General features: G+C 36.3%; 7 protein-coding genes across 7 annotated transcripts; 3 read left to right on the top strand and 4 right to left on the bottom strand.

Annotated features, from left to right (window-relative positions):
- Positions 1–317: 317 nt before the first annotated feature.
- On the bottom strand, positions 318–6,608 carry SEC16 (COPII coat assembly protein SEC16; the record flags this gene model as incomplete). Its single annotated transcript, XM_003670284.1, has 1 exon — positions 318–6,608. The coding sequence occupies one exon, from the start codon at positions 6,606–6,608 to the stop codon at positions 318–320; it is 6,291 nt and encodes a 2,096-aa protein (XP_003670332.1).
- Positions 6,609–7,223: 615 nt separating this feature from the next.
- On the bottom strand, positions 7,224–8,216 carry NDAI0E02710 (ceramidase; the record flags this gene model as incomplete). Its single annotated transcript, XM_003670283.1, has 1 exon — positions 7,224–8,216. The coding sequence occupies one exon, from the start codon at positions 8,214–8,216 to the stop codon at positions 7,224–7,226; it is 993 nt and encodes a 330-aa protein (XP_003670331.1).
- A 1,616-nt stretch (positions 8,217–9,832) lies between these two features.
- NDAI0E02700 (MADS-box domain-containing protein) lies at positions 9,833–11,821 on the top strand (the record flags this gene model as incomplete). Its single annotated transcript, XM_003670282.1, has 1 exon — positions 9,833–11,821. The coding sequence occupies one exon, from the start codon at positions 9,833–9,835 to the stop codon at positions 11,819–11,821; it is 1,989 nt and encodes a 662-aa protein (XP_003670330.1).
- A 771-nt stretch (positions 11,822–12,592) lies between these two features.
- RPS6A (40S ribosomal protein eS6) lies at positions 12,593–13,665 on the top strand (the record flags this gene model as incomplete). The annotated part of the gene is made up of 2 exons (XM_003670281.1): positions 12,593–12,598; positions 12,961–13,665. The coding sequence occupies 2 exons, from the start codon at positions 12,593–12,595 to the stop codon at positions 13,663–13,665; spliced, it is 711 nt and encodes a 236-aa protein (XP_003670329.1).
- A 334-nt stretch (positions 13,666–13,999) lies between these two features.
- Positions 14,000–15,451, bottom strand: GLR1 (glutathione-disulfide reductase GLR1; the record flags this gene model as incomplete). The annotated part of the gene is made up of 1 exon (XM_003670280.1): positions 14,000–15,451. The coding sequence occupies one exon, from the start codon at positions 15,449–15,451 to the stop codon at positions 14,000–14,002; it is 1,452 nt and encodes a 483-aa protein (XP_003670328.1).
- An 876-nt stretch (positions 15,452–16,327) lies between these two features.
- On the bottom strand, positions 16,328–17,848 carry SSU1 (Ssu1p; the record flags this gene model as incomplete). Its single annotated transcript, XM_003670279.1, has 1 exon — positions 16,328–17,848. One exon carries the CDS (start codon positions 17,846–17,848, stop codon positions 16,328–16,330), a length of 1,521 nt encoding a protein of 506 aa, XP_003670327.1.
- A 1,347-nt stretch (positions 17,849–19,195) lies between these two features.
- Positions 19,196–20,056, top strand: SEC62 (Sec63 complex subunit SEC62; the record flags this gene model as incomplete). Its single annotated transcript, XM_003670278.1, has 1 exon — positions 19,196–20,056. One exon carries the CDS (start codon positions 19,196–19,198, stop codon positions 20,054–20,056), a length of 861 nt encoding a protein of 286 aa, XP_003670326.1.
- Positions 20,057–20,407: the final 351 nt, after the last annotated feature.

The following is a 20,407-nucleotide window of genomic DNA, read 5'->3' as shown; positions in this document are numbered from 1 at the left end:
AGCAACACAAGCATGAAGGAACATCTTTATGATGTTTGTCTTAGATATAAAAGCATATTAATTATTTTGTAATTACTAATTCCCCAAATGTGTACTAAGCAGTATATCTTAGTACTTACTAAAATATCGTTTAGTAAAGAGGGGCGTCCTATCTCTTACATAACCTACTTTAGGAAAACCTAACTGTAGAGGATAGTGTAAACTTACCCAAACTTGTCTATTTCGTAATTTTTAATAATTTTCATTTTTATATAACTGAGTATACATGTATATTTTAACCAGGCTGTATATAATAATTTAAAGTCCTAATATTTCGTTTACTTTTTCTGAGTTGAGTTCAAACTCTCTAGGACATTCACATAGCCCTTTCCGGGTTTTCTTCCAGTTGTACGACGTACTCTTGATAGGCTCATTAGATCATCTAGATCATTGGCTTTTTTACCTGATAGATTTGTATGCGGTGGTGGTAATGTGTGGTTACGAGATGGTGGTAGAGAAGGTGTCATAGACGACCCTTGAGACAAAGTTGGGGACAATAATTGCTCTCCTGTCAATGAATTTGTCGGCATAATAGATCCTACAGTGTGTCCTGCTGAAAAACTAGGACGTGGTGAAGTTTTTGGTACCGTATCCTTTCTTTTCACTATTGGGGGAGGAGGCGGAAGTGCGTTTGCATCAGCGGCAATTTTGGCCTTCTCTTCTTCGGTTGCATTCTTTGAAATCCAGCGTCCCAATTGTTCATCATAACGCAATTGATTCGTTGTTCCAAGTGTGGCCTTAATAGGTTTTTTTCCATCTGAATCCTTCTTCAACCATCTCAACCAAGTACCTCCTTCACTACTTCTATTCTTATTTTTTGCTTTTTCCTTTTCCTTTTCTTGTTTTATATCGTCTTGTTCGCTCTTTGGAGCATGCTCTGTATCATCTTCATCATCTGATTCGTCTTCTACAATATCATTATATTGTGTTTCGTCCACTTTCGTAGCTATCGGATTAAATGAAGTATTTGGCGGAGGTATTTTAACAACAGGTTCAAAGGTCGAGTCAGTGATAACCTCAGGTTTCTGCACAGGTGCAAACATTGAAGGCCTTGATACAAATGGAACGGCCGGAATCACATCAGGATTACTTAGGTGTTCGTTCATTTCGACATTCTGTATTGGATTCGTATATGGTGCAGATGGCGTGTACTTGTTGACATCACCTGAATGTCCCTGCGATGGTGAAAGGGACGGTGATGGTGCATATCTATTTTGAATCGGCTTCACCGCCGCATATCCATTATTTGAGGCCAATCTCTTAGGCGATTCTGCTGCTACAAAGGATGGTGGTGGAACAATTGGTTTCGTAGCAACGTTGCGTTGTGCGTCCGTATTAATTGGAGTTATAGTTGGTTTATTAAATTGTTCTTGGTTATCTTCTACTGTTGTATTACACTGCTCAGAGACTGCTTCAGTACTTGGTGGTTTAACGTTAGCTTCTGATTCTGTAATTAATGAAGCATCAGGAGTTGGTTCTTCATGAGTTTCCACTTCCTTTGGAATAAATTGATCCATCATAGTAGTACTTGGAAGTTCTTCACTGTGCTTATCGTTCACATTTTCTGATGAACTAACAGCACTTTCCCTTTTTGGAATCAGTTCTGGCTCCGAACCTTCAACGACGTTAGCATCCGAAGTAGTTGCAATAACAAAATCTGTTCTTTCTACTGGAAGAACGGGTGCATTTAATGGAGCTACAAAAGCTGGTTTTCTTGGAACAATTGGAGTTTCGTTGTCACTTGGTAGTACTGTTTGATGGTCTGTGGCAAGTGGTGTCATACTGGACCTGTCAGGCAAGTCGATTTTTTTGTTACTGCTCTGCATTGGCTCAGTACTCTTAGTTTTTATCACTGGGTGCCCAACACCTACATTTGAAGACAAACTTTCTAATGTTAGTTCTTCTGTTTGTACTCTCCTCAGATCATGCATACTTGTTTCGGCAGGCTGTTCGGAAGGTTGAAGTACAGGCAAACGTTGAGGTGATCCTTGTAGACTATTACCAACCTTTGGAGGTAATAACGATAAATCTGATTGGTTCTGGAAACCATATACTTGTCTGTTATTATGCACCGTATTTGGATTTGGATGATTGGATGATGAGATATGAGCAGAAACATGGGGATTCGGTAAGAAAGCATGATTTTCTTTCGTGCTATCTGAACGCATGGTTATATGCGATTGTAATTGAGGCGCCGCTCCCTTCAATGATAGATCTACAACAGATGAATTATTGGAAGATGATGGAGTAAATCCATCAAAGACCTTTTTCTTAACTTTAGCATCCATTTCTATATCATCTCCACCGATGAATCTGTTGAAAGATTTATCTAATTGACCCCAAACACTCCCTAATTTAGGTTTTGTTAACCAACCGGTGTTAGAGTCAGATACTCTGGTAGTCAAATCAGTTAAAGATAAAGTTAAGTTCATAACTGTGATATCAGTTTTCGGTTGCGTTTTCAGAATATTTGTTAAGTAATCACAATATTTGGAGGCATTCGATATAAATCCTTGTTCTTGTAAACAGTATGCATGGAACATTTTCTGAGGTAATATACAAGGAAATCCTGCAAATTTAGGAGCAGAAGAAAAGCTGAATTCATATACCTCTGACCATAAGCAACTTTCGATAGTACTTGATTTACCAATGGTATCAAATGTAAACATAGTATCTGGCATAACTGGAGACAAAGAAAGTGGGATACGGGCTATCATAAATACTATAGAAGCTGCTAAGTCTTGACTTTTTTGTTTCAAAAATATACCAAATTCTAATAAAAATTCGGTCACTACCAGCGGCATTTTTGCAGTGTTTGATGGCGTGCTATCATTTTCAGCATTAACATTCATCAACACAGCCGCAACGATCTGTTTCCAATTATTGATTGCCCAATGTCCATCAGCTGAATTTCTGTAAAACTTGTCCATGGCCATTTTTGAATTCCCTATAAAGGCTTGGAAAATTAATGATAATAAATTTGCCCATTCATTCTGTTCGGGTGCCGTTGCCGTAAATTCTTGGGATAAATATTGCTGAACCACTTCTGACCATTTATTTTTACCAGCTAGACTTCCTAATAATAATGCCATCGCATAGTCTTTCTTTTCAAGTGATAATTGTAAAGCTGCATTATGGTTTCCAGTTTGCAAGCATGATAATACTTTCATTTGGGACGCTTGATCAATCTTGAAAGCATTTGGAGTTAACTCAATGTTTGGAAGAGGTTGAGAGAGGTAGGCTAATAACTGGGTTGAGTCATAAAGAACGGAAGATATATCTTTTAATGTTGTCTTAGCAGAAAGTTGTAATCTTAGTAATCTCCAAACTGTTAAATCCTTAGATGGATCTTTAGATGACAAATCATCAATAACGTTATCTAACCATGCCTCAAGATCTTTCACTCTTGTTTTACCGTTGATCAATGGTCCAACAAAGGATTTTAAAACTAAGTTTGGCTGTATGGACGATTCGTAATTAACAATATTAATACATTCCAATGAATTCCCAGATCCATAATTGCTACCCGTGTTTTTTGGTATTCCATACAAAACTTTGTTTGAGTTTGTCCAATGAAAAATAGGGAATTGACGTGAAAGTAATGCTTGATTATCTATAGGTTGGTGATCTACCACTTCGGCATCCCTTTCTCTATTCATACTTTGAGGTACTTGCTGATAATGTTGAGTTTGAGAAGGATATGTAGCTGTCGGAACTTGAGGGAGCTGAGATATCTGAGACTGGGGAGGGAAGGATGAAGGTGGAGCTTGAGAAAGCTGAGAAGTCTGAGTTTGCAGCGGGAAGGAAGTAGGTGGAAATTGAGCATGCTGATTAATTGGGATATCTTGCTGGAATTGTGGATGCACCGTAGGTGCATATCTGGAGGCTTGCATGTTTTGAGCAGGAGCATAGACACTAGAATTGGAACGCGCATGTGTTCTTCCCTTAGGTACTACACTGGGCTGTCCAGGAGTTAATAAAGGTATGGCATTCGCAGCTGTTGGGGTCGATCCTACAACACTTAAACGCTGTCCTTGAGGTACAAACGTGCTCCCAGGTAAAGATCCGTTGTTACTATTCATCGGTAAAGCAGGTGCCATAGCTAGCATTGGAGATATGACTTGCTGTGTATTATCATATGAGGTAGCTCTGACAGCTGCACCCATTTGTGTTGGTATATTTATTTGCAGACCTGGTTGTACAGCGTTTCCAATTGGAGTTGTAGCTGAAGGTGCCACGTGAGTAGAGGGTGGCGCATATTTATTTCTGGTAGGTGGTTTGGAACCGTGAAGCCCTGGTGTTGATTGCAATTGAGGCATGTAGTTATTCGAATGTTGTCGTCCATGTATGTCGCTAGCAATGGAAGTACTTGCAGTCTGAGAGACATTATTTCCGAGGTATTGGCGACTTGGAATACTCGTGAAGACATTAGGACCAGGTTGTTGGAAGGGTATAGTAGGAGAAGTGATCCCAACGGGCATAACCATACCCTGAGTAGGAATGACGTCGGGCACAGCATACGGGTTCTTAACGGGCGGAGAAGCAATTGAACTGCGAAGCGGTTGTGCAAGTGGGATACCTTTCGAAGGATCAAATCCAGGTTTTGAAGGCCCAGACATAGAACTGACTCTGCTATGAGGAGTTATACTTGGCGCTGTTTTGAAAGTGTTGGGCCCAAAACGAGAGGGAACATTAACTGGTTTAGCATGTCCCCTCTTGGTATCATCCGAAATAATTTCCAATGGAAAATCATATGCATCAGATTTTTTTTTTTCTTCCTTTAATTTTAAAATCTTCGTTTGCTCTACGCTTCTAGGAAAATTTGAGGTTGGTAAAACAGCCTGAGCTTGTGATTGTTGTGACAATGATCTGTCGTTTGTAATAAAATTATTGAACGATTGAGGAGGAATAAGACCCGCATTTATTGATACCGATGATGATCCTGCCGTGATGAACGCGTTTTGATTTTGTGGCGAAGGTATACGGTGTGTTTGTAATGATGGTTGGGATAAAGTTGGTTGATATTTAGACTTTTGAGGAGTGATTGCATTGCCCATTTCATAATTATTTTGGACTGGCTTCTCGGTTACATTAGCGATAGAATCCTTGTTCGGCAAAAGTTCCTCATCCGATCCAAGAAAACTATCGGCATCATCATCTAATAAATCATCATCTTCTTCCAAAAATGAAAACTTTTTTGGGATAACTTTTGGTTTTTCTTGCAGCTCAGTTTCTTCTTGCATATGCCCCATTTCTCTTTCATTATTAAGAATAATCGTAGGTTCAGAAGGTTCATCAATCGTATCTTCTTGTAGCTTTTCCGTACTATTATCCGAGTTTTCCCAAAACATCCCTTCTTTGTCTAGTGAATTCGATACATCGTTTTCATCAGACGGATGGTCGTCTGCTTGTATTTGTTCAACGAAGGAAAGCTGTTCTGAAGTTGCGAACTGTTCTGCTCCATTGTTGCTGTCTTTCTTTGCGTCGTTTGATGCAGTTCCTGGTTCTAAGTTGTCCCGAACTGGGTTTAGCTGAGCATCGGGAACCTCTGAATGTGTCCACTTTGGAACATCTGGGCTAAATCCTGGTAAAGGACCATTCAAAGAACCCTGTTGCTGTTGGTGATCCGTTGGCGGTGGTTGTGCCCCAGTTAGATGTTCTTGTTGAATTATGCTTTCATGACTTGTTGGGTTCACTACTGCTTGTTGTGCTTGTTCGCTGTGTTGAGATTCCCATGGTAATGGTTCAGTTGGTTCCTGGGATGGGAATAAATCAAAGTCAGATGCTTTACCCAACGTTGTTATCTCTTCAGGTTGCTCTAAATGATTACCAGTAGTTGATGCTTCGATAGGGGAGACAGTTGGAGAGACAGTTAGAATCTTATCTTGGATCAGAGGTTGTTGTTGTTCTCCGATAGATTGATCAAGTTTTTGTTCAAAATCTACAGATTCAACGTTTGACAATTCCTTCTGAGTATCGGTATCTATGATTTCTTCAGGGGTTTTTGTATCTAATTCAGAAGGAGGCTGCAAAATATTGATATCCATATCATCATTGTAAGATGGTGTTTGAGCAGGCTCGTTCTTTGAAAATTGTCTTGTATCGTGAGTAGCCTCCATTTTAGTTTCTGATGTTGGTTGATTAGCATTTTCATCAACGGCTCGATCATCCTCATATTGCAAATCTGGGTTCTCCAAAGATTCAAATCCCATAGCGTTGGCAGCATATCCCTTATTTGTAGAATGGTCGGTTGAAATGACTGGTTCATATGTAGGGTCTTGTGTCTCTACAGGTATCTGCTTCAACATCTCTTCACCGACGGTTGTTGCAGCTGTATTGTCCGTTACAGATAGTTCATTAGAAGGGGAATTGTCGTTAATATTCAGTGCTGACTCATCCAAGCCAGTCTCCTCATTACTACTTGAGTCATTAATTAAATCATTATTTTCAGGTTCTGGAGATAAATCTTGTTGGTGGTCCCCTAGAGGTGCAACTCTTTCAGCAGCCTTCTTCTGCTTTTGTCTAAGTTTCTTCTTTTGTTGCTTTCGTTTCTTTGCCTCTGGTGTCATTATTACTTGATGATTTGTTTACAGGGCTTCTTTTGTAAGCTAGGAAATCGATTTCCTGAAACCAGTTCTGTACGACTATGAATAGTAGAAGAATATGTTTGTGAAGAAAGCTAAAAATGTATTAGTAAATTCCACTCCCTATGGCAATAGCTGTCAAGTAGATGAGAATCCTTTCAACTAGAAGTTAACTAGTGTTAACAGATACCTCTAGACTCTTGAAAAAAGGCTAGACAGCTTCTATATAGAGATTTGCTGAATACATGGTGTTTTCCTTTCAATTTTTGAAATGTGCACTATTTCATTTAAATTTCATGAATCAACAAACTTGGAATAAACAGCGCAGTCGATAAGGAAAAACGCGGCGAAACGTCACAGTCGTCTAACAAACAAAGTATCTTCCAATATATTTGTGTCACGGCAGTAAAAGGAATATAAATCTACTAATTATTAGAAATATTTTTAAATATACAAATTGAAAATAATTAATATACAGTTCTTCTTTGATTTTACAAATGTTTCATCAGTATTGGACATAAATTACGCTTTTGTTCTCTAACACTTTTCAATAAATAAACAAATTTAACATCATAGTAAGCCTGTCGTTCTTCTCCAGCATCAATGTGTTGGGAGAGAATCGAATGGTTTATCCACGTACGGTCCCAAAAATTGATAAGAGTATTTGGTGCCAATACTTGCATCTTTTCTTACTAATTCTGGACAAAATTTCCACCTCCAAATAAAATCGAAATCATTCAATTCACCTAATGACAATACTCTCAAATATTGAAGGAAAACAACATAGGCATACACACCAGCACCGGTCAATAAATGCCACCATCCATGCAATTCTAATAATACTCCTAATGGTAGTAGCAAATATTTCCTTCTAATACCAATCCAGAAGGAGCAGAAATGTACATCAAGTTGCCAAAATATAAAACCAGCTAAAAACAGAGAAATACCTAGCCCCATAGTTGCGAAAAGGTTCCTTTTTGTAGTTGGTGTTTGCATATTCTTATAAGCAATATATCCAGATGTACTTACAACTAGTACATTCAAAAATCCATAAAGAACTTGGAATATGATTGGATCTTGTTTTACTAAATATACCCAAGTTAAGAAGCTAACAAAAGCCGTTATCAGTCCTCCAAATATTAGCTGTTCTTTTAAAGGTATCTTTTTATTTTCACTGTTATTGACATTAACTGCAACAGAATTACCATCACTTGTGTTATTTTCATTTTTCTTCAAATGATATATTTCAGAGAAAAGACTCCAAGAGGGGATAGAAGTTGCGTAAACCATTGGCAATTCATCCAACAGTTGGAAATGGAATTTCAAAGTCATATGGAAAAGCCACGACCCTACTCCAACAAGTGCAAACCCCAACCCAATAAGGATAAATCTTTTCTCTAGTTTGTTTCTATATGCGCAATATATAGAATAGGAAGCAGCCATGACAAATCCTAAATTTGTTAATGTGTTTGACCATTCAGCAATGTAATTGGAGACCACATAATTTTCTTCACACCAATCTATGATTGCTGTTGTTTCTCCCCAGAAACCAGATTGACTTTCTTCTGGATAAGGCCAACGTAAATAATCCATAATTCTTGTCTTGATAGTCTTCTAATGTTTTTTCCTAGATTTTAAAAATTTTGTTCTTTTTCTTTTTAAATATTTTTTTCTTAAAGAAGGACTATTCAATGATGATATATCTTCAAATTTTAGTAATGATAAACTATCGTTCTTTTTTACGTAATTTAAGAAAGGAAAATGAAGGAACCGACAAAGGAACGTAGGGAGTAGTCTAAAACTGAGCAAAATAAATAACACGATGGATTTATATAGGAAAGAGAAAGGATATTACGTAAAATGGATCAAGGAATGTGAAAGTTTCGAACATGAAGTAGTAAGAAGCTCTTAAGAACGAGGAACATCGGTATATATTACATCAGAGGCGTCTAAACTACCTTTGAATAGGATCCCTAAAAATTCCCCATTCGTTTGATACGCCTATTTTTATCCGTGGAGGGTATTATGCGGTGGCACGTGATAGTAAACATTTCCGCGGATGCCAAAATGGGCCGGTTAAGTCTTCTGGTTGTCACAGACAACCGCCCTTTAATGGCTGACAAGTTAATGGTTGTATTGTTAATTTGTAAACTGACATCCCAAAATAGATAAAGCTTTTAGGCATTGTTTTAATACATTGGGCAGTTGCATGTTTTGGTAGGTCTCCAGTTTCAAATTTCTTTACTTCCACTGTGGTTGCTTGGCTCTACGTAAGAACGGATTTAAGCCCGATATTTTGCAGGAAAGTATATTGACATTAATATCAGTCTTTGAAGCATACCTTCGGATCATTCCATCGAGGAGTTAGGACAAGCCTCACAGACGTAAACCAATTTATAATTAGTGAGCTATCACTTTTAACTTTTCACAAGAAATGGATCATTAGAAGAAGGGTGCTAAACGGTCAAGTCGTTTACCACCTTTATCTACTAGAAGGAGGCCACCATATATGTAGTATGGCTACTAGAGAGGATGATTAGAACTAAGAATCACCTCTTCAGTAAGGTTGCTACGAAACAAGATAAAAGGTTCCAATCTATGCTGGTCTGGGATCACATGTAAACTTTTCATTGCTTGAACACATCAAGTTAGATATTACACGACACTCTTCAATAGTAATAAGATGTACTAGATATTACCCGGGGTTATGTCTTATATGCTATACATACGCGAATCCTTGGCAAAGAAGTCTATCGCTTCGAGTCGAGGGAGATCTTTCTTCGGGTTCGAACAGTTCATAAGGAACAAATTCCGAAAAGGCGAAAATTTGGGATGAAAAACGAAAATGAAAATATATATATGATTTATATTTAGAAGCAGATCTATTCCTTAAATTACACGATGCTCTGCATAATTGATCTCCATAAAATACGTAGCTGCATTCATTCTTAGAAGATCAGTTTTGCCTGTCACATTATACCTGGATAACAGCTAATTGTCTAAGCCATAAGGTTGCATATTTTTTACCAAAAAGTTATAGAATTGTCTTTGTAGTAAACAAAGAATCGGTATATCATTCTATTTTTTTACTTGATCATAATACGTTCATATTTCAACTGCCAATATCGCTGCAAAAAAGTTACATCTGTCAATTGCAGGATATAATAGAAACTATATATTTTACCTAGTAAAGCGAAAACGCAAGAATAATGGGTAGGCGTAAGATTGAAATTCAACCGATTCATGATGAAAGAAATAGAACAGTTACATTTATAAAACGTAAAGCTGGTTTATTCAAGAAAGCTCATGAATTGGCAGTCCTTTGCCAAGTAGATGTCGCAGTTATAATATTGGGTTCCAATAACACTTTTTATGAGTTTTCTTCTGTCGATACAAATGATTTAATAAAATACTATCAACATGACAAAGATTTAAATCATGATGTTAAGGACCCCTCATCTTATGGAGCGTATACTAAGAAAAAGAAAGTTACTTTGAATCCTAAATACCATGGAAGATCAAAGAAAGCAAGAGTAGGCAAACATGATCAAAAAAAAGACGAAGAAATTGAATTAGGTGCAGACTTTGAAGGTAATGACGGTGAAGATGAGGATGAAGAAGGCCAAGAATTCTCTCGAGATGACATAGAAGACAGTAATACCACCAGCAGTAATAATATGATACCGCAAAGCAGCACTTCAGTTGTCTCTGATGATGACAGAACTGCTAATACATTAAGGAATATTACTATTCACTCCACTTCAAACAAAAGAAGCCGATCTGAAAATAATATTGGACCAACTTTCATATACGAACGAACTAAGAAACCGGATTTGAATAATAATAAAAGACTTAAGAAAGAATCATCTGTCCTTAATCCCTTACAACAGCATGTACAGAAACAATTTCAAAACCTTTATCATATGACTTCAAATTCACCAACTGAATTACCAAAACTCTCTAAATATCAAGAAACAGCACCCATGGTACCGTCCCCCACTGCATCAAGTTCGTCCCCTAACAATAGTACTAATAACCACAATGTATCATTAAAGCCGTCATTTGCGAAAACTGAAAACGACAGTAAGGGCTCTCCATTGAACCGATTAAATATGCAATTTTCTCCACCTATTGGTAATTCAGGGAAGGAGCCATTTTCTTCTCTAGATAAAGATAAAAATTCCTTAAGAATTGGCTCTCGTCCCGTTTTAAGAGTACAAATCCCAACGAATAACAACACATATAACACATCTGTATATAGTGAACCATCATCGGCAACATCGATCACTAGATCAATGAATAATAATGGATCACCTTCCAGAATTGATACAAATTTTCAAAATGATTCATTAAACAGGAATGATGGATCAAAGATCTCTAAAACACCTACTAATACTTCATATTCATTCACAGCTGGATTACCACCAATATTCTCAGCCACATCAGCTCTGCCTCAGTATGTTGCAACTCCATTACAATCTGCCGCCGCTGCTAATAGTGTTCATCCAAACGGCAATACAACAAATATCCAGAATAATAGTCATGGGAACGATTTTATCCAAAATTCATCATCTTATTTTTTGCAAAGACAATCGCAAAACTCTCAACAACAGCAACAACACCAACAAAGGCAACAATCTCAACCACAACAGCACCAACAACAACCGCAGCAACCACAGAATATTCCGAAACGACTCCAACTCAAATCAGGACAAACAGGACTATATGATAGATTATTTTCCCCCATCTTAGCAGAAGATCCTTCAGGCCCAAGAACGGGATCACTACCATCCAAATTTGTACATGATTTAATAATCCCTTCTCCAAGCGCAAATATGCCCATGTTTCAAGATTGGTCCTTAGGTCCAGAGAGTGCTAAACTAGGAGCTAATAATTCATCTCTACGAGGCTCGTTCAATAATTCAAGGATTGGTCCAAATAACAACAAAGAGAATATCACTAATAATAACAGTAATAATAATAACGTTAACAACACGACGACAAATAATAGTACTAATATTAATGCATCAACTCAATATTCTTTTAGTGGGTCAACCGGGTTAACACCATATATAACAAGTCAAACTCCATTAAGTAATAGATTCTTCAATTTTTCAACAGAAGTAGATGATGATAAGAAAAAAATGAATAAAACTGATACAGTTGCCGATCTTAATATTGATGGTAAAAAAAACTAAGAAATAAATGATACACGGTAATACAAGAAACCATGAAAAGGAGAAGAGACAAGTGAAGGGAAGTACATTTCACGAATATACAACTCTAAAGTCAAGACCGCATAACTATTGCAATGAAATAAGTCATACCCTATTTATGAGTAATTTCTAAGTAATACAAACTCTCACAGCTTTAAAATAAATACTGACAATTAGCATAATAGATTACGTACGTACAAAGCCTTTTGCAATACCATTACATAACAGAACAAAGTTTTGGTGTTTCTTGATTCAGGAAACAGGACTGTCTTCTTTACATCCGTACATAGTTAACACCCATACAAAATATAATAGATATTTTTTCAATTTTTCCATAATTTACAGCTTGAGCGAGCATAAGATTGTTTTTCGCGGAAACTTTCCTCTCGGCGAAGACCGCGTTAGGCGGTTCCCTTGTCTGTTTAGATTTACTAGACCGAAACATATACCGCCTAAGTCTCCTGTCTGCTGTCTAGGGAGAGGATTCATTTAGGTAAGGAAGGGGTGTCCGTCGAGACCGAATCTCAGATTAGTTTGCAAGAATTGGGTAATGTCAGTCGCCCACCTAGTAGTGAATAGCGGCGCTCCTAGGCCAGTTTCTGTGCTTGCTTAGTAGCAATCTTGTTTGTAGAGTATCATTTGAAAGATTAACATTAATTTTTACTATGTAGAATAAAAGAGCTTTAATTACTGCTAGAAAAGGTTTTTATACTTTAAATAGACGATAAGACTGTATAATACAAGTGAGGCATCATGAAGGTATGTGGTGGAATTTGAAATAATGTAATTAATGCCGATGTCGTAATGGTAATTGAACGAACTACGATCTAAAGAAATACAATGGGTGGAGGGAAAAATTATGAAAAAGTAATATCTTAGCTTATAGGAGGATCACTATAATTTTAAAAAGCAAAAGTAAAGATCAAGAGTATCTAATCCAATTCAATAGAATTGCTAGTTTCAAATAGCATCAATGCAAGGACTTGTATACGTGTGAAAGTGTTTCTTAAGCAATGTGGTAATCAAGAATCAAACAAGCATCACATTAATAGAAAGAAGTACGAGAAATACTAACATGAAATCGTTTTTAACTTATTTTTTTTAAACGTTATTAATTATAGTTCAACATTTCCTACCCAGTAAATGGTACTCAAAAAACCATCGAAATCGATGATGAACACCGTATCCGTGTTTTCTACGATAAAAGAATCGGTCAAGAAGTTGATGGTGAAACTGTTGGTGATGAATTCAAAGGTTACACTTTCAAGATTTCCGGTGGTAACGACAAACAAGGTTTCCCAATGAAACAAGGTGTCTTATTACCAACTAGAGTTAAGTTACTATTATCTAAGGGTGTCTCCTGTTACAGACCAAGACGTACTGGTGAAAGAAAGAGAAAGTCCGTTAGAGGTGCCATTGTTGGTCCAGATTTAGCTGTCTTATCTTTAGTTATCACTAAGAAGGGTGAACAAGAATTTGAAGGTGTCACTGACTCCACTGTTGCCAAGAGATTAGGTCCAAAGAGAGCTAACAACATCAGAAAATTCTTCGGTTTATCTAAGGAAGATGATGTTCGTGACTTCGTTATCAGAAGAGAAGTTACCAAGGGCGAAAAGACTTACACTAAGGCTCCAAAGATCCAAAGATTGGTTACTCCACAAAGACTACAAAGAAAGAGACATCAAAGAGCTTTGAAGGTTAAGAACGCTCAAGCTCAAAGAGAAGCTGCTGCCGAATATGCTCAATTATTAGCTAAGAGATTGGCTGAAAGAAAGGCTGAGAAGGCTGAAATCAGAAAGAGAAGAGCCTCTTCTTTGAAGGCTTAAAAAACCTGAATTAAAACTATTGGCTTAGTTTTATATTACATACCTCATACTTTTACATTATATATTTGACCTAATTTAATTTAAAAATGAAAATAATTAAGAAATAAAAAATAAAAAAAGGAAATAAGACATCTATTAAGAGTTGTAGTACTATATAATATTATAAGTTATATTATAAGTTTTTGATATTTGAGTTTATACACATTGATGAAGAAAGAAATTAAATATCGTAGATATTAAATTATTGTCAGATGAGGCTTTTATTTCTTATAAAATTGTTGTTATTGAATAATGTAGTTTGTATGTATTTTGAAAAGATCATATAGTCCTAGATCTATCTCATAGTGACTAGTTCTTCAGCACTTGTAGGATGAATAGCAACACAATTATCGAAATCTGACTTAGTTGCACCCATCTTAATGGCGACACCGAATCCTTGTAAGATTTCTGCAGAAGAATCACCAACGATATGTAGACCGACTACTTTTTCTTCTGGACCAACACAGATAATCTTATATCTGGTAGGAGATTTTTCTGTTAACATAGCGTAATACATTGCAGTAAATTTAGTGTTGTATAGTTTAATGTTTTCCTTCCCGTACTTGGAAATAGCCTCCTTTTCAGAAAGACCAATGGAACCAGCTTCAGGATGAGAGAAGACTACACTAGGAACGTTTTCATAGTCTAGTTTATCATTACGGAATTTTTCTGGTCCAAACAATCTGTTTGCTAACTTTCTTCCAGCAGCAATGGCAACAGGAGTCAATTCGACACGACCTTGAACATCACCAAGAGAATAAACGTTAGGAACATTTGTATTTTGATATTCATCGGTTATAATTTCTTGCTTACTGTTTAGTTCTATACCGATATTTTCTAATCCTAAACCTAAGAAAGATCTACGGCCAATGGTCCAAATCAATTCATCAACATCTTCCAAAACTTCTGATGTATTTAAATGTATGGTTAATTTCTTCGTCATTTCATCTTTTTCAATTTTTTCAATTTGAGACGATTTATGAACATTGATACCTTCTTTCACATAATGATCCGTAATAGTTTCTTGAATGGAGTCATCGAATTTCCTTAATAGAGTTTCACCTCTGATAATTAAATGAGTGTCACTACCTAGGCCATGAAAGACACCAGCTAATTCGGTACCGATATAACCTGCACCGACCACAACGACCTTTTTAGGTTGGTTTTCCAATCTAAAAAACCCATCAGAATCTGTCCCGTATTCAAAACCTGGGATGCCTTTAGGATAAACAGGTTTTCCACCTGTGGCGATCAGGTAACGATCAGCAGAATATACTTCGGTTTCCCCACTTCTCGTCTTAACCTCCACATTCCCATCTTTATTGAATTGAGCCCATCCAAAGACAACGTCCACGCCTTCCTTCTTCAAATTATTTTCGTAAATACCATTCAATCTATGAACATAAGCGTCTCTTTTCGTTTTGAATTCTGGCCAATTAAATGTCAAATTCTCTTTATTCAATTTAAAATCTTGATATAACCCATATTCATTAGCATGAGAAATTCTAGTAGCCAAATCAGAAGCATACCACATGACTTTCTTAGGGACACAACCTACATTGACACAAGTACCACCCAATGCCTTACCTTCTATGACGAGACATTTAGCACCATATGATGCGGCTCTTCTACTGGAGGCTACACCACCTGATCCCCCACCGATGACTAGATAGTCGTAATGTTTCTTAATTGTTGTTGACATGATTCTTGTTATTATTCTTGATTGATTTATTGAATGGGAAAGCATATATTTAGAGGAAAGATGAATTGTTTCTTTCTTTTCAACTTTCGAGTTGGCCTCCTTATATATAATAATCCCTTCACTCTATTATATGCACGTACGCAAATTACGGTACTTTTTCAACTAAAAGTTGTTCTTTCCTTAATAAGCGGAGAGAAAAGATTACAAATTTTTGAGAAATGCGTCAGAAAGATTATTCACAGAACAGAACGTCTCTATGTAAGTAAGTAAAATGAAGAACATAGGTGATGCTGAGCATGCATGGATAGTGAGAGGGATTATTCATTGAGTTGAGAGGGACGTTCGGACGTAGTAGGCTTGGGCTTAATTGAGAGATGTTTTTTACTTATTTACGTACGTAGATTACAAAATTTTCATAGCTTAATAAGTTCTCGAAAGCTACCTTACTAAGCGAAAAGGACAGAGATCTGGGGTCTTTGTTTGTCTGTCGTGTTTTTGTTTTCCTTAAAGGATTAAAATCAAGAGAACTCTCTTACAGGTGATCCCTTAAGTAATGAGATTAGTTTCCGTTACGAAATGCAGCACTGGAGTTTTTGATTCTTTCTAATCTTACCTAGAGGAGGGGGATGGTCTTCTCTCCTAAAAGAATATGACCTTAAAAAAAGTATGGATTTTTATATATGTATGTACGTAAATTGCAGACCGGGACTATCTTAGAACTTAGATGATATATAAATAAGAGTGCTGGGCAAATGAATAAGTCTAATATTCTTCAAACGTTATATAGTTGTTGTATATGAAATTGAAATAAAACTCTAAAATAAAGACCTGTTACAAATGCGATTCTTTTTTCTTTTTTTTTTATGTGAATTGTATCAATACGAAAGATATTACTTTCTATGCAAAAGATGGTACACTCCGTCAAACCATATTCGGTGAATACATGCAATTATTTGTTATAATATCTGAATCGTTTCTATCTCGATCATTTTCGTCGTTTTCGTCGTTATCTTCGTTGTCACTTCCTTCATAATACGGTAGTTCGATACTTGGTTTATCCATGGTAGTTGAATCAGATATTGATGGATCGTTATTACCAGAATTTTCTTTATTATTGTTATAAGCGGATTGCAACAGGCTTTTCATACCAGGAATCCAATAAATATAAGCTGAACCGAGTAAACAAAATATAGTCCATAATATACAAATGACTGCGTAAATGGTTCCGATGACTCTGAATGCACCCGTGGGGACATATTCATTATATTGAACAAATATTTCTGTACTCCCCAAGGACATTGTCCCCATGGGGAAAGTCATTGCCCAAAATCCCTTATGGAAATGATAAATTCTTTTATATTTTCCCGTTTCTGGATCAATTTCTCTCTTTTGGCTATACGAAATGATTGAAATAAATGATATGAAGGAGAAGAAATAACCCATGGCTAATAAGCCCAAGGCTAAGACTAATCCCATGACTTTGAAAGACCATGGGATTGATAAAGTTAAAATTTGTTGTTCTAACGATATTGCGGTGCCGGTATTAGTTTGATAATATCTTTGAACATATTTTCTAACGTTTTCCGTTAATAATAGTATACCAAAACTACCTTGTCCCAGGGGACCCAACACTAGAAACAAAGTGAATACTTGTGACATGGCAGGGATCTTATTAACGTAAAGATTCCAGAAATAAATGGAGATCAAAATGAAAACAAAAATGATAGCATGTAACCACAACAATGCAGTAACGAACAATGTTAACAATTGAATATTCCTATTGAAATGGATAGAAAATAAATCTGTCATTGTGAAAATCCCACTACTTGATGCGACAACCACGATGGGTATAACAGCCAATAATAGGATACTTTTCAATTGACTATGAGCGGTCTTCCTTGATAGGAAACTCCTTGTGATTTCTAAATTTTCTTGATTAGAATTACTTCTACAATCCTTGTTTTTATTTTTGTTCTCGGTATAATTATAATCTTGCCAAATGATGAATGAGATCCCCCAAGCTGATAACAAAGAGATGAGAACGTCATACCACCACATTATATATACTAAATACATCAATCTCTTTGCATGGACAGTCCCTGCGGCTTCTTTGATGGCAATCATGGAGATGTAATTGATTAAAGTGACGAGACCCATGGGGTATGTACCCCAAAAAACGTTATGATTCAAATTTCTAAAATAGTGGTTAAAATATGCTTGGAATCCATTTTCACTGGAGTATATGAATAGATGTAATATGGCGAATATTTGTAAAATGACGAATATTATGCATGCGATGGCGAACATTATGTAGGAACATATTTTCAACCAGCAAGCTGGGTAGGGGAAAGAATGAAGTAAATCGGAGGATATTCCTGTGCCCATTACCATTACGAAGAAGAAGGGTTCGAAATGGTTTATGAATTCGGGCAAGTATTTCATAGTATTATTGTGTGTGTGTTTTTTGTAGATATACAGTTATACGTTCATACAATTCGACCGATCCTGCTTATGCAATCTCAGATGATATTAGACTGATCGATTCATTCGTTCGAAGAACTTATGGATTGAGAGAAAGGGAGAGAGAGAGAGAGAGAAATGATAAGTGCTTACGAAAGGGAAACTCTAAATATTGCTTCAAGAAATGGAGATGTAGAGAGAAAGATGATTCCTTTAGAGATGTTTGTGACTTTGTATATCATGCATTATCTGTATTTGGGTGCTTAACCATCGTCGATGGATGGATGACATTCAGACAGTCTATAAATTGCATATCTGTGTATATTATCGGTACTAAGTACGTACGCACTAACTATTACCTACATGCCTCCTACCTCCTACTATTTTGATTGTTGACTATCAAAAATAAAGCTCTGTGAAGTTTCCTCTCTCTCTTTTTCTCTCTGTCAATTGACAGACGGCGCAGAATGTGACAGACGTTGGGGACGGCGCGGACGGCGCGAAAGAAAGGGGCCCCGGCGAAAAAGGGAAAATGAAAAAATCATGGCTTGCCTGTCGTGAGTGCAATATCGGCCAACAATACCTTCCGTCAATGACGATTTTTCAATTCAATTTCGCTGCGTTTACTGTCAGAGCTAGGATGACAGTGACAGTTCGGTCTACTATACTCAATTGATTCCAACAAACACTAACACTAGAAGAGTGCAATAAAGGATGTGGTCAAAAATTAACTTGAAACTATACATGATAGAATTTTATTGGTATTTGTCGACGTTGATTTGAAGAATAAGAGATGAACTGGGCGACTCGTTTCGGATATAATCTGCAGCCCTACTCGACCGACGGGGACAAATTGGAGAGAGAGGAGCTGAATGATGAACTTTTAAGGAAGTAACAAAAAAATACTCCCACTCTTGCAGCAAGTAATAATGTATATACATACATATTTGCTCTATAAATTCTTGTTGTTAACCACCTCCATCACTCAGATTAATTATACTACACTACGAAAATATGTAACTTTATTTTATGTTTCTTGTCAACAGTCCGTCCGTGATGATGATGATGAAAGAGGCCATTTACGTACTATGCGCGCCTAAACTGGAATTGATGCAGAGTGTCGTTTGGTTACAGTAAAAGGAACTAAGAACAGCGTGCGACTATCAGAATACATATTATTACTACGATACAATTGTTACTCAATTTTAATAGAAACCAATTGCATTTATAGAGGTACTTTTCGATTGACTATATATTGCAAAGGAAATACGCAACCATTCTCTCATTTGAATATTTTAGTGTTTCTTCACTCGATAAAGTAGAAAAGATATGTCTGAATTAAACCCTGCTAGTACTTTGGCCATCGCCAAACTATTACGTCACCACAAGGAATTGAAACAAAGACAAGGTTTATTTCAATCCAGAACTGTTGATTTTTTCCGTTATAAAAGATTTGTTAGAGCTTTAGAATCTCCAGAATACAAAAAAAAATCATCGAACCAACCAGATTTATACCCTCCCGTGACATCCTCAGAAGATGCCCGTACTGTTTTCATCCTTTTAATTAAATCCCAATTAGTAGTGCCTGCTACAAAATTGCATAACCATGAATGTAAAGCAAATGGACTGAAACCAAATAAAGATTATCCAAATTTAGTCTTATCCAATAAGGCTACTTTATCTCCAAATGAATATTACGTCTGGAATTATAATCCAAAATCATTCACCGACTATGTAATCGTTATCGCTGTCATTGCTATCTTATTAGCATTAGTTTGTTATCCATTATGGCCAAGGTCAATGAGACGTTCATCTTATTATGTTTCCATGGGGTCACTTGGTTTAATTGTCGCATTATTGGTCATTGCTGTCTTAAGATTGATACTATATGTTATGTCTTTGTTGTTTGTTAGTAAAAAAACAGGTGGATTTTGGATTTTCCCCAATTTGTTCGAAGATTGTGGGGTCTTGGATAGTTTTAAACCATTATATGGGTTCGGAGAAGTCGATTCTTATAGTTATCAAAAGAAAATGAAAAGAATAAAGAGAAATTTAGATAAGAAGAATAAAATTGCACAGACTCCTTCTACTGACAAGGAAGATATTGAGAAAGAAGAAAAGAATAATGATGATGATACCACTAAGATATCAAAGACTCCTAAATTAGAAGAAATCCCGGAAAAAAAATAGATCAATCACTAGACTTCAATTCCCTAATTTTTTATTGCTTGTCTCTTCATTTTATCCAAGTTTAACATCTAACTTTTCCATAATCTACAGTAATACACGTGCATGTATATATATATATATGTATATATAATTTCGCTATTTTTTGTTTTCTTATAGAAAACAAGTTTTTTTTTTTGCTAAATTGAAATATTCTAGATCTATATAGGAAAAGAAAAATGTGTTGCGTTTAATGTTCGTTATATATGTACAATAGGATCATTTGGGATCTTAGAAGTAAAAAATTGACATTATTCTCACGTTGACAAAACTCCTTCATTCTTTTTTTTTCATTGTTCAGTTTCCTGTTTAGCT

This window comes from Naumovozyma dairenensis, chromosome 5 (assembly GCF_000227115.2).
Source record: "Naumovozyma dairenensis CBS 421 chromosome 5, complete genome".
Taxonomy (NCBI): Eukaryota; Fungi; Ascomycota; class Saccharomycetes; order Saccharomycetales; family Saccharomycetaceae; genus Naumovozyma; species Naumovozyma dairenensis.
The sequence above is the reverse complement of the archived record's forward strand: the minus strand, read 5'-3'. Positions and strand labels throughout refer to the sequence as shown.